A 13856-nucleotide genomic window follows, 5' to 3' on the forward strand; every position below is an offset into this window, starting at 1 on the left:
AAAACCCCCAACCCCAAATCCTGGGCGGGAGGAGCAGCTTCTCCCTCTGGAGTGGGGCTGTGCAGGGAGGAGGGGGCTTGGGGCAGGATGGGACATCCCTGCTGTCCCTGCAGGGTGGGCAGGGGGGGTCAGAACCTCAGGGATGGCTCAGAGCCCCTGGAAGGGCTCAGAGCCCCAGGAAGGACTCAGCATTCCTGGAATGGCTCAGAACTTCAGGGATGGCTCAGGGCCCCTGGAAGGGCTCAGCATCCCTGGAAGGGCTCAGAACTTCAGGGATGGCTCAACATCCCAGGAATGGCTCAGAGCCCCAGGAATGGCTCAGCATTCCTGGAATGGCTCAGAGCCCCTGGGATGGCTCAGCATCCTTGGAATGGCTCAGAGCCCCTGGAAGGGCTCAGCACCCCTAGAATAGCTCAGAGCCCCTGGAATGGCTCAGAGCCCCTGGAAGGGCTCAGCATCCCTGGAATAGCTCAGAGCCCCAGGGATGGCTCAGCATTCCTGGAATGGCTCAGAGCCCCTGGAATGACTCAGCATCCCTGGAATGGCTCAGAGCCTCTGGAATGGCTCAGAGCCCCTGGAATGGCTCAGCATCCCTGGAATGGCTCAGAGCCCCTGGAATGGCTCAGAGCCCCTGGAATGGCTCAGCATCCCTGGAATGGCTCAGCATCCCTGGAATGGCTCAGCCCCCCAGGCTGGGCTCAGCCCCTGCCCTGCAGGGCTGGCTTAGTGTTTGTTGGGGGTCGTAGTGTTGCTGCTTCCCCTCCCCTGATCCCCCTGGGATCGTCCTGCAGGGATGGGATCCATGGGGAGAGAGGGGTAGTGTTCAGTGGCCTTGGGGGTCTTGCCCCTCGGGGCGGGGGGGGCTGGGGGCTGCTTTGCCTCTCTGCATCCCAGGACACATCCCTGCATTCCCAGGACACTTCTCTGCTCTCCCAGGACACATCCCTGCATCCCAGGACACTTCCCTGCTCTCCCACTGGGCTGTGCATCCTGGGACACTTCCCTGCTCTCCCACTGGGCTGTGCATCCTGGGACACATCCCTGCATTCCCAGGACACATCCCTGCATTCCCAGGACACTTCCCTGCTCTCCCAGGACAAATCCCTGCTCTCCCACTGGGCTGTGCATTCCCAGGACACATCCTTGCTCTCCCAGAACACACCCCTGCTCTCCCAGGACACATCCTTCCATTCCCAGGACACATCCCTGCTCTCCCACTGGGATGTGCATTCCCAGAACACATCCCTGCATTCCCAGGACACATCCCTGCATCCCAGGACACATCCCTGCTCTCCCACTGGGATGTGCATTCCCAGAACACATCCCTGCATTCCCAGGACACATCCCTGCATCCCAGGACACTTCCCTGCTCTCCCACTGGGCTGTGCATTCCCAGGACACATCCCTGCATTCCCAGGACACATCCCTGCATCCCAGGACACTTCCCTGCTCTCCCACTGGGCTGTGCATTCCCAGGACATATCCCTGCTCTCCCAGGACACATCCCTGCATTCCCAGGATACATCCCTGCTCTCCCACTGGGTTGTGCATTCCCAGGACACATCCCTGCATTTCCAGGACACATCCCTGCATCCCCAGGACACATCCTTCCATTCCCAGGACACATCCTTCCATTCCCAGGACGCTTCCCTGCTCTCCCACTGGGCTGTGCATTCCCGGGACACATCCCTGCATTCCCAGGACACCTCCCTGCTCTCCCACCTGGCTCATCCAGGCGCTGGACCCGAAGGAAAGAGGAGGAAACAAAAAAAAACCTGGAGAAGGGAGAGAGGCCCGTGCCGGGGGGGGTGTGTGTGTGTGAGGGGAAGGAGGAGCAAAGTACCGAAGTTCAAGCACCAGAAGGACCAAAAAAAAAAAAAACAACCCCAAAAAACCCCGAAAAACACAGGAAACAAAAAAAACCAACCCCAAATTCCCGAGGGGGGAAGGGAAGGGGCCGCGGGGACCCTTCTGGTTGTTCCCTGGAATGGCGGGAATGGCGGGAATGGCGGGAATGGCGGGAGGGGGCTCACTGAGGTAGCGGCACCAGCACTTCCACGTAGTTGAGCGGGAAGAAGCCGGAGTGGCCGTGGATCATCCCCTCGTACCAGTTCTCGTCGATCTGGTTCGTCAGGGTGATGATGTCGCCCTCCTTGAAGCCCAGCTCGCCGTCGTTCTCCGGCTCGAAGTCGTACAGGGCTTTGCAGCAGGGCTGGTCCAGGGGGGCTGCGGGCACAGGGGGGGGCACGGGGGTCAGCAGGACCCCCAAACCCTCCTCTTTGGTATTTTAAATTGTTGGATTTCCCAGCGTGTCCCAATGGGCAGCTTTGCTATTAAGGCATCCTCTGGATATCCCAAGCTTTAGCTCTTGCTTGGATGGAAAACTCCAATTCCAGCCTTGTTTTAGGGGCTGCGGGCACAGGGGGGGCACAGGGGTCAGCAGGACCCCCAAACCCTCCTCTTTGGCACCCAGCACTCCTAAATGTGTTGGATTTCCCAGCCTGTCCCAGTGGAGGTTTTCATAACAAGGGTGGTTTTGTTATTAAGGCATCCTTTGGATATCCTGAGTTCTAGCTCTTGCTTGGATGGAAAACTCCAATTCCAGCCTTGTTTTAGGGGCTGCAGGCACAGGGGGGGGCACAGGGGTGAGTGGGACCCCCAAACCCTCCTCTTTGGTGCCCAAAACTTTTAAATGTGCTGGATTTCCCAGCCTGTCCCAGTGGAGTTTGTTGTAACAAGGGCGGCTTTGTTATTAAGGTATCCTTTGGATATCCTGAGTTCTAGCTCTTGCTTGGATGGAAAACTCCAATTCCAGCCTTGTTTTAGAGGCTGTGGGCACAAGAGGGGGGCACAGGGGTCAGTAGGACCCCCAAACTCTCCTCTTTGGTATTTTAAATTGTTGGATTTCCCAATGGAGGTTGTCATAATGAGGGCGGCTTTGTTATTAAGGCATCCTTTGGATATCCTGAGTTCTAGCTCTTGCTTGGATGGAAAACTCCCAATTCCAGCCTTGTTTTAGGGGCTGCAGGCACAGGGGGGGCACAGGGGTCAGCAGGACCCCCAAACCCTCCTCTTTGGTGCCCAAAACTTTTAAATGTGCTGGATTTCCCAGCCTGTCCCAGTGGAGTTTGTTGTAACAAGGGCGGCTTTGTTATTAAGGTATCCTTTGGATATCCTGAGTTCTAGCTCTTGCTTGGATGGAAAACTCCAATTCCAGCCTTGTTTTAGAGGCTGTGGGCACAAGAGGGGGGCACAGGGGTCAGTAGGACCCCCAAACTCTCCTCTTTGGTATTTTAAATTGTTGGATTTCCCAATGGAGGTTGTCATAATGAGGGCGGCTTTGTTATTAAGGCATCCTTTGGATATCCTGAGTTCTAGCTCTTGCTTGGATGGAAAACTCCAATTCCAGCCTTGTTTTAGGGGCTGCAGGCACAGGGGGGGGCACAGGGGTGAGTGGGACCCCCAAACCCTCCTCTTTGGCACCAAACACTTTTAAATGTCTTAGATTTCCCAGCCTGTCCCAGTGGAGTTTGTTGTAACAAGGGCGGTTTTGTTATTAAGGCATCCTTTGGATATCCTGAGTTCTAGCTCTTGCTTGGATGGAAAACTCCAATTCCAGCCTTGTTTTAGGGGCTGTGGGCACAGGGGGGGGGCACAGGGGTCAGTGGGACCCCCAAACCCTCCCCTTTGGCGTTTTAAACATGTTGGATTTCCCAGCCTGTCCCAATGGAAGTTGTTGTAACGAGGGTGGCTTTGTTATGAAGCGCTGGGATTAAGAGCTTTGAGCTCTTGCTTGGATGGAAAACTCCAATTCCAGCCTTGTTTTAGGGGCTGCAGGCACAGGGGGGGGCACAGGGGTGAGCAGGACCCCCAAACCCTCCTCTTTGGCACCCAGCACTCCTAAATGTGTTGGATTTCCCAGCGTGTCCCAATGGAGGTTGTTGTAACAAGGGCAGCTTTGTTATTAAGGCATCCTTTGGATATCCCGGGTTTGAGCTCTTGCTTTGGTGGAAAACCACAAGGGACAGGTTGGATGAGACTTGGAGCAACCTGGTCTGGTGGAAGGTGGGTGGAACTGGGTGGTCTTGAAGCTCCCTTCAACCCAAATCATTCCACGATTCCATGATTCCACAGCCAGGAACGACCCAGCTTGGCAAGAGCCCCTCCAGGCACCGAAAGCAGCAGCCAAGACAACTTCCCAAATCCCCAAATCCCCACATCCCTGCTCCAGGCTCCTCCTGCTCCAGCACCACGAGCCCTTCCCACCACCACAGCTCCAAGCTGGGATCCCAAAGGAATCCCAAAGAGATCCCAAAGCAGGACCCACAAACTCCACTGTGCTGAGGCTCTGCCTGCTCCCTCCAGCCTTCCCGGGAAAAACCCAGGCTGGGTGCTTGGAAAAACCTTTGAGAGGACTGATCCCTCCTGGAAAAGCATCGGGATGTGCCCATGTGACGGGAGCTGCTCCAGCCCCTCCGGGTGAGCCGGTTTTGGGGTGGGAAAATCCCACTGGAGCGTGGCTGGGTTAGTTCAGGGTTTAGGCCAGGCTTAGCTCAGGCTCAGCACGGAGGGATGAGCAGCTCCAAGCTGGGAAGAGGAGGAAGAGGAAGAGAAGGAAGAGGAGGAGGAGGAGGGATGGGAGAATTCCCACATCATGCAGCGCAGAGCAGGAAACTCACGGATACTCCTGACGGAGGCCCGGGAAGGTTTGTCCGACCGGAAAGAGGAGGAAGCTGCTTCCAAACAAAAAAGAGACATGCTTAAAAAACATGGGAATGGGGACAGGGAAAAGGCAGGGAGAGGGGTTGTTAGGAGAAACGGGGAGGGGGGGCACGTGCTGTTAGAGACCCCTGGGAGGGAGGGAGGGAGGGAAGGATGGAGGAGGGAGGGAGGGATGCAGCGGGATGGAAGAAGGGAGGGAGGGAGAGATCCTTGGTTTTTCCTGCTTGGCACTGAGTGGGCACTGAGTGGGCACTTCCCAGGTTGGAGAAACCTCTGGAATATCCCCAGAGCCAACACGACAAAGGCTGTCCCGCCCCGAGAGCCGACAGCCCGATCCAGAGGCATTCCTGACGTTTTCCAGAGCCACATCCAGAGCCATCCTTCCTGGGCATGGAGCAGCTCCAGGGGCACGGGAGGGGGAGGGCACAGCCCTGGCACAACCTCACCTGAGACTTTGGGGGTGGGGTTGCAGGAGAAGCCCCCGTTGGACTGGTCGCTCTCTCCGAAGTCGTAGCTCTCCCTGGGCTTGGGCTTGTATTCCCGCTTGGGGCGGGAGGAGGCCTCCCTCATCCTGGGAGAAGGGAAAAGAAGGGTGGACAAACTGAAATAAGGGATGGGATGCGATGGGATCGACGTGTTTTTCCTCCTCCTGGCTTGGGTTTTTGGGGAGAAGGATCTGCTCGACTCCCTGTGCCGGAGCCTTTGGAAGGTGGGTCTTCCCACCCTCGGAGGGAAGGGAATTCCAGGCTTTGCCATGGAATGCTCGGGAATTCAGGCCAGCAGAGGACACTCGTGCTGTAGTTTGGAAGCTGAGGCTTGGCAGGATCCTCCTCCCAGCTCCTCCTCATTCCAAGCAGATACATGGGATCCACTCACGGGATCCACTCACGGGATCCACTCACGGGATCCACTGGGTGGCTTCTCCCGGGAGGAGGGAGTGGATCCAGACCTGCAGGGAATCCACCCCTCCTTCCCCAGCCCCAGTTTGGGGACGTGGTGGCTCAGGTGACCCGGGGGAGTTGTGCAAACCAGCTCATTCCCTGTTCCAACAGCTCCCCTGTGGATTCTGGCAGCTGCTGGAGGGCAGGAATCCTGGGAGAGCAGGAATCCTGGGAGCGCAGGAATCCTGTGAGGGCAAGAATCCCAGGAGGGCAGGGCAAGACCAGGCAGCTCCAGGGGTGTTCCCATGTGCCAGACACCCCCCTGCCTCCCAGCACCAGCTCACAGGGCTCAGAAGCCCAAAGATGGGGTGGCATGGAGGGAATTCCAACCCTTTTCCATCCCTGCCAAGCTCAAATCCAGCCTCACTGGGAGCAGCGCTTGGAGAAGGTCTGGATTGAAACTCCAGAAGTGGCCAGGAACAGATTCCCTGGGAGGGTGGGGAGGGGCTGGGATGGAATTCCCAGAGAAGCTGTGGCTGCCCCATCCCTGGAAGTGTCCAAGGCCCCCTTCCAGGGCCTAAAGGGGCTCCAGGAGAGCTGGAAAAGGATGTGGGAAAAGGGATGGAGGGACAAGACACAGGGAATGGCTTCAAATTGAGAGAGGGGAAGTTTAGATGGGATATTGGGAAGGAATTCCTGGCTGTGAGGGTGGGGAGGGGCTGGGATGGAATTCCCAGAGAAGCTGTGGCTGCCCCATCCCTGGAAGTGTCCAAGGCCAGGTTGGAGCCACCCGGGATAGTGGGAAGTGTCCCATGGCAGGGGGTGGAACTCCACGACCCTCACAGCCCCTTCCAACCGCCCCGGTTCCGGGACCCTGTGATTCCCAGGGAGTCTCCCGTGTCCCCAGACAGGCAGGGGGGGAGGTTTGGGGGTGCCCCTGGGACTCACCTGCGCTTGAGTTTCTCGGCCAGCTCGTCCAGGATCTGCACGGCCTGGCGGTGATAGTCCAGCTGGGCGTCCACCAGCGCCGAGAGCTGGCTCACCTGCTCGATCTGCGGGAACACCGGGGTGGGAATGGCTGTGCCCCCTGGCACGGGAGGCACAGGACACCCCACACTGCCCCCGGGGCATGGGAGGCACAGGACACCCCACACTGCCCCCCGGGCACGGGAGGCACAGGGCACGAGGAGAAGGTTTGGGATTTGGGGCACTGGAGGGGAGGAACCACTGAGGCTTTGGCAGGATTTGGGACACTCCTGTCACTGCAGGGCTTGGGACACTCTGGACACTGCAGGAATTGGGACACTCTGGACACTGCAGGGCTTGGGACACTCTGGAAACTGCAGGATTTGGGACACTCCTGTCACTGCAGGATTTGGGACACTCCTGTCACTGCAGGGCTTGGGACACTCCTGCCACTGCAGGGCTTGGGACACTCCTGCCACTGCAGGATTTGAGACATTCCTGTCATTGCAGGATTTGGGACACTCCTGCCACTGCAGGATTTGGGACACTCTTGTCACTGCAGGGTTTGGGACACTCCTGGCACTGCAGGACACTCCTGTCACTGCAGGGCTTGCCTGCTGTGAAATCCTGTCCAAACTCATCCCACCATGGAGAGGAGACCCCATCCAGTGAGACTCCTCCTTGGGAATTAGAACTGACTACATCCATTGAGAGGAGACTCCTTGGGAATCAGAACTGATCCCTTCATGGAAAGGAGACTCCCTCCTCTGAAATTCCTTCTTGGGAATGAGAACTGACTCCTTCCACCCAGAGGAGACTCCCTCCACTGAGGTTTCTCCTTAGGAATTAGAAATTACTCCCTCCATGGAAAGGAGACTCCCTCCACTGAGATTCCTCTTTGGGAATGAGAACTGATCCCTCCACTGAGGTTCCTCCTTGGGAATCAGAACTGACCCCTCCACTGAGGTTCCTCTTTGGGAATCAGACCTGATCCCTCCACCCAGAGCAGACCTGCCTGGTCAAAGCCCCAGCCTCTCCCCTGCTGCTCCAGGAGCTGGCTCAGGACCAGGGGCTCCCAAAGGTTGGAGCAGCCCCGTGCCAGTCACTCAGCTCCGGGTTCGCACGGAGTCAAACCCCCCAGGAGCACCAAGGAGTGTCCAATTGGGGCCATCCCAGCAGGATCCCACCCCAGGAGCACAGAACCCCGCTCACATCTGTCTCCAGCAGGTTGTGCATGCTGGTCTCTGCCACCTCCTTGGACTCCTCGAACTTCTCCATGGCCTGTCGGAGCTCCTCGTCCGGGATCTTCCCCTGGCGCTTCTTCTTGTAGTCGAAGTCCAGGCGCCGCCCTTCCAGCTTCTTCAGGTGGTGCTGGGGATGGGATGGGATGAGCAGGGAAGCAGGAGGAGCTGGGAGCAGCCAGGCTCTCCTGGGAGCAGCTCAGCTCTGTTTCCAGGCTGAGCTCCTTCACCTCCAAACCCCGATCCCAGAGCGCGCTCCCACCTCCACTCCAGAGGGTGATGAGGGAACAATTCCAGCCCCTTCCCACTGAGGGAAACACTGCAGGAGCAGCCCCACATTTGGGAAGGTCCCAGAGCTGTCCTGCTGGGGATTGGATGGGATGAGCAGGGAAGCAGGAGGAGCTGGGAGCAGCCAGGCTCTCCTGGGAGCAGTTCCAGGCTGAGCTCCTTCACCTCCGAACCCCGATCCTGGAGTGCCCGCTCCCACCTCCACTCCAGGGGGTGATGGGGGAGTGATTCCAGCCTCTTCCCACTGAGGGAAACGCTGCAGGAGCAGCCCCACATTTGGGAAGGTGAAGAACTGTCCTGCTGGAATGAGCAGGGAAGCAGAAGGAGCTGGGAGCAGCCAGGCTTTTCTGGGAGCAGCTCCAGGCTGAGCTCCTTCACCTCCAAACCCCGATCCCGGAGCGCGCTCCCGGTGCTCCCATGGAATGGAGGAATGATTCCAGCCCCTTCCCACTGAGGGAAACACTGCAGGAGCAGCCCCACATTTGGGAAGGTCCCAGAGCTGTCCTGCTGCTTTTGGCTCCTTGGGAGCTCCAGGGATCTCTGGAGATCAGGAATGTGGGCTCTGGGCGTTGCATTCCTGGGCTCTCGGGGTGGGAATGTTTTATCCTCATGGAATTGGGGGATGGAGGAGCACTGAGGCAGCAGTTGGGGGTTATGTTACTTGGGGCACCACTGGGAATAAAAATTCACTCGAGAGAGCTGCCTTGGGAATGAGGGGTTGGGATAGATCCCACTCCAAAGCCTGGCTGTGTTTTGCATGGACCTGCACTCTGGAGTTCTGTGTCCCCCGGTGAGGTACCAAAGGGCTTTCCTGGGATGCTGAGGCCTGGAGGGGGGCATTGCTCAGGGCTTGAAGCCCAAACTGGGAGCTCCCAGCACAAGGAACCGGATTCAGCAAGGTCAGAAGGTGATTTGGGATGTTTTGGGAACCATTCCAAGATGCATCCAGCCTGCTCAGGAGCAGCAGGAGGGAGAAAACACCCAGCGCAGGGAATTCCTGCCAGCCCTTGGATCCCACCTTGGAAAGCAGAGAGAGGAGGAGGAGGAGGGGGGAAAAATATCCCCCTGGAGGTGGGATTTACCTGGATCTCCTTCAGGTCTTTGTCACAGAGGTTCTGCAGGGGATCAATAAAGTTCTGTTTGACTTCGATGTCCAGGGAATCCTTCACCTCAGCCAGGCGCTTCATGGACTCACCCGCGTCCAGCAGAGCGTCGCCTTCCCGGGAAAACAGGGAGACAGGGAAAACAGGGAAACAGGGAGAGGAAGGAGGGATGGGAGAGGAAGGAGGAGAGGAATAGGAAGGAGGGATGGGAGAGGAGGAAGGGATGAGAGAGGAAGGAGGGAGGGAGAGGAAGGAGGGAGGGAGAGGAAGGAGGGAGGGAGAGGAAGGAGGGATGGGAGAGGAAAGAGGGATGGGAGAGGAAGGAAGGAAGGAAGGGAGAAGAGAGAGGGATGGGAGAGGACGGAGGGAAGGGAGAGGAAGAAGGGAAGGGAGAGGAAGAAGGGATGGGAGAGGAAGGAGAGAAGGGAGAGGAAGGAGAGAAGGGAGAGAAGGGAGAGAAGGGAGAGAAGGGAGAGGAAGGAGGGAGGGAGAGGAAGGAGAGAAGGGAGAGGAGGCAGGGGAGGGAGAGGAGGGAGAGGAAGGAGAGGAAGGAGGGAGGGAGAGGAAGGAGGGAGGGAGAGGAAGGAGGAAAAGGAGGGAAGGAGGGATGGGAGAGGAGGGAAAGGAAGGAGAGGAAGGAGGGATGGGAGAGGAAGGAGGGATGGGAGAGGAAGGAGAGAGGGAACAGAAAGAGGAAAGGGAGAGGAAGGAAGGAAGGGAGAGGAGGAAGAGAAGAGAGAGGAAGAGGGAAGGGAGAGGAATGAGGGAAGGGAGAGGAAGGAGGAAAGGGACAGGAAGGAGGGGAGGGAGAGGAAGGAGAGGAAGGAGGGGAGGGAGAGGAAGGAGTTAAGCAGAGCCTGAAAGCAGGGGCTGCAGGAAGAGCCTCTGTGTGTGAGGGAATCACAATCCCAGCCTGGTTTGGGTTGGAAAGGACCTTAAAGCTCCTCCAGTCCCAGGGGCAGGGACACCTCCCACACCTCCCACCAGCCCAGGGCGCTCCAAACCCTCTCCAACCAACTCTGCCCCCCTCCAACCTCCCACATTCCCTCTGGAATTCCCAACCCCCCAGCCAGGCACGGGGCTGGATCCACACGGGGACACTTCCCTGCTTCACTTCTCCCCCTCTGAAAAGCTGGAACAGCCTCTCCCAGCCCTGCAGATGCAGGGAGAGTTTTCCAAAAGCAGGATTTGGAGCTGCTGAGCTGCTCATTGGCCGCTCTGCTCTTGGCCAGGAGAGCCTTGGGCTGATCCAGCTTTTTTTTTCCTGGCCATGGGAAGCCCTGGAGTTGCTCTGACCAACTTTTTTTTCAGCTGCTGGCAGCAAACCCTGCAGCCTCTCAACCAACCTGAGCCCTTCTCCTCCCCTCTGAACCACAATCCCACTTTTTTTTTTTTTTTTTTTTGAGGAATTAATTTATTCCTTTTGGATTCTCCCAAGTACCATTTTTAGTTTAACTTCAAGTTCCAAGCTCTGCAGCCAAGGAAAAGCTGGACAAACACACAGTTAAGAGAGAATCTTCTCTTGCCCAGGCCCAGAAACCAGCAGATTTCACACTAAACATTCCACAAAATTAAGATATGTGAGAAGGAAACACAGTCACAGCCAGTGTAACACAGGGATATTCCTACTGATGGAAATATTTCAGTATATCCAGTCAATAGTTCACTTTTTTCCATAGTTTTGATCATTTTTTTCCAGCCCAAATGGCTCCTCTTTGTCCTTTATTTAAATAAATACCTACCCTTGGGAGCAAAAACCACCTTTATATATAAATACTCCCTTTAGGGAGGGACCCTAAAGCTCCCAAAGTCCCACCTTCCATCAGCCCAGGTTGCTCCAAGCTGCTCCAACCTGGCTTTGGACACTTCCAGGGCTCAAAGTCACTCATGGAAACCTCTTTTCCAAGGCTCCTGTCATTACCACGCTCACTCCTGGCTTTTGATTGCAGATTAACCATCTGCAGGTTAATTAATTAATTTAATTCCGGGGCAGCTTTGGCAAATCAACCATTCCAGCAGCACAGGAGTGAGACAGGGGGGTGAAGTGAAAAATAAATCCAGCAGGAGAGTTATTCCAGCTGGGATAACTCCAGATAACCTGGAAGGGGAAGGAGGGAGATCTGAGGGAGGCCTGAGGGCTCCTTTGGTGAGGAAATGGGGGTGGGTTTGTGCTCCTAAAAGCTCTCCCGTGAGCCAGGACTGATGCAGGGCTTGGAAGGGATCTCTCAGAGAGAGATGACACCAAGCTGGGGGGGAGTGTTGATCAGCTGGAAGGCAGGAGGGCTCTGCAGAGGGACCTGGACAGGCTGGATCCATGGGCTGATTCCAAGGGAATGAGGTTCAACCAGGCCAAGGGCCGGGTCCTGCACTTTGGCCACAACAACCCACGGCAGCTCCAGGCTGGGACAGAGGGGCTGGAGAGCAGCCAGGCAGGAAGGGAGCTGGGAGTGGGGATGGACAGGGAGCTGAACAGGAGCCAGAGTGTGCCCAGGTGGCCAAGAAGGCCAATGGATCCTGGCCTGGCTCAGGAACAGTGTGGCCAACAGGTCCAGGGAAGTGATTCTTGCCCTGGACTCAGCGCTGGTGAGGCCACCCCTGGAGTGCTGTGTCCAGTTCTGGGCCCTCAGCTCAGGAAGGACATTGAGGGGCTGGAGCAGGTCCAGAGGAGAGCAACGAGGCTGGGGAAGGGACTGGAGCACAATTCCCATGAGGAGAGGCTGAGGGAGCTGGGGCTGTTCAGCCTGGAGAAGAGGAGGCTCAGGGGAGACCTCCTCACTCTCTGCAACTCCCTGACAGGAGGGGGGAGCCAGGGGGGGGTTGGTCTCTTTTCCCAGGCAACCATCAGCAAGACAAGAGGGCTCGGTCTGAAGCTGTGCCAGGGGAGGTTTAGGTTGGATATCAGGAAGAATTTCTTTGCAGAGAGGGTGCTCAGCCACTGGAATGGGCTGCCCAGGGAAGGGGTGGATTCTCCATCCCTGGAGGTTTTTAAGATGAGACTGGATGTGGCATCAGTGCCATGGGCTGGGAACCACAGCAGGGTTGGATCAAGGGTTGGATTGATGATCTCAGAGGTCCCTTCCAACCCAGTTGATTCTATGATTCTGTGATTCTCCAGAATCCTTTGGCATTCCCAAAAAAGCAGCCAGAGGTTTTTTAATTCCCCTCATCCAAGGCAGCTCCTCCCCAGGCTGGGAGCAGCAGCTGGGATGTCTGAGGGGATTAGAACTGAGGTCACTCCCCCTCCTCCTCCTCCCCTCCCAGGCACACGTGGCCATGGAAAAGAGCCACAGGGAAAGATTCCTTGGCTCCAGCCCCTGGGAGGAGTCACGGGATGGTTTGGAATGGGTTGGAATGGCTTGGAAGGGATCCCAAAAAAATCCCGCTGGGATCTGTTCCCACGTCGTTGTTCAGGTTAGAAAGGGGTGGTTTTGTGGGTTTTGGGGTTTTTTTAACCATCCAAATTTATCTCAGGGTTTAATAAGAAAGGACTAAGAGGTGGTTTTGCCAGGGATTGGGATATCCAGGATACCTGGGATTGGAGAATAATAGAATGGGTTGGGTTGGAAGGGACTTTAAAGATCATCCAGTTCCAACTCCTGCCACAGGCAGGGACACCTCCCACTATCTCAGGGTGCTCCATCCTGGCCTTGGACACTCCCAGGGATGGAGCAGCCACAGCTTCTCTGGGAAATCCATCCCAGCCTCTCCCACCCTCACAGGGAGAAATTCCTTCCCCATATCCCATCTAAATTCCCCTCTTTCACTTTGAAGCCATTCCCTGTGTCCTGTCCCTCCAGCCCTCATCCCAAATCCCTCTCCAGATCTCCTGGAGCCCCTTTAGGCCCTGGAAGGGGCTCTCAGGTCTCCCTGGAGCCTTCCCTTCTCCTTGGACACTTCCAGGGATGGGGCAGCCACAGTTTCTCTGGGAATTCCATCCCAGTCCCTCCCACCCTCCCAGCCAGGAATTCCTTCCCAATATCCCACCTACCCCTGCCCTCTTTCAGTTTGACTCTCCCACCCCTTCCCTGCCACCCTGGAAACCTCTGGAAATCTCTGCACCACTTTGAAGAGATTCCTTTAAGGGATTCCTTTAAGAGATTCTTTTAAGAAATTCCTTCAAGGGATTCCTTTAAGGGATTCTTTGAAGGGATTCCTTTAAGAGATTCTTTTAAGAGACTCTTTTAAGAGATTCTTTTAAGGAAATCTTTTTAGAGATTCCTTTAAGGGATTCCTTTAAGGAATTCTTTGAAGGGACTCTTTTAAGGGGTTTCTTTAAGAGATTCTTTTAAGGGATTCCTTTAAGAGATTCTTTTAAGGGATTCCTTTAAGAGATTATTTTAAGGGATTCTTTTAAGTGATTCCTTTAAGAGATTCCTTTAAGGGATTGTTTTAAGAGATTCTTTGAAGGAATTCTTTGAAGGGATTCTTTTAAGGGATTCTTTGAAGAGATTCCTTTAAGAGATTCTTTTAAGGAAATCTTTTTAGAGATTCCTTTAAGGGATTCCTGTAAGAGATTCCTTTAAGAAATTCCTTTCGGAAATTCCTTTAAGAAATTCCTTTAAGAGACTCCTTTAAGAGATTCCCTCAAGGAATTCTTTCAAGAGACCCTTTTAGGCTCCCCCAGCCCTTTGGTGCCACAAAAGGCTCCCCCAAAC

At 55.9% G+C, this 13856-nt stretch overlaps 1 protein-coding gene across 1 annotated transcript in view; it reads right to left on the reverse strand.

Moving 5' to 3' along the window:
* Positions 1-1297: 1297 nt before the first annotated feature.
* Positions 1298-13856, reverse strand: part of SH3GL1 (SH3 domain containing GRB2 like 1, endophilin A2) — a 28059-nt gene continuing 15500 nt past the window's right edge. Inside the window, exons 2-7 of the mRNA XM_032711679.1 lie at positions 9181-9356; positions 7782-7940; positions 6552-6655; positions 5169-5293; positions 4680-4733; positions 1298-2226 (exon numbers count right to left, since the gene is read on the reverse strand). Of these exons, the coding sequence (XP_032567570.1) occupies positions 2030-2226; positions 4680-4733; positions 5169-5293; positions 6552-6655; positions 7782-7940; positions 9181-9356 (815 nt within the window). The 3' untranslated portion in view covers positions 1298-2029. The remainder of the gene's footprint in view (positions 2227-4679; positions 4734-5168; positions 5294-6551; positions 6656-7781; positions 7941-9180; positions 9357-13856) is intronic.

Source organism: Chiroxiphia lanceolata, chromosome 27 (genome assembly GCF_009829145.1).
Source record: "Chiroxiphia lanceolata isolate bChiLan1 chromosome 27, bChiLan1.pri, whole genome shotgun sequence".
NCBI lineage: Eukaryota > Metazoa > Chordata > Aves > Passeriformes > Pipridae > Chiroxiphia > Chiroxiphia lanceolata.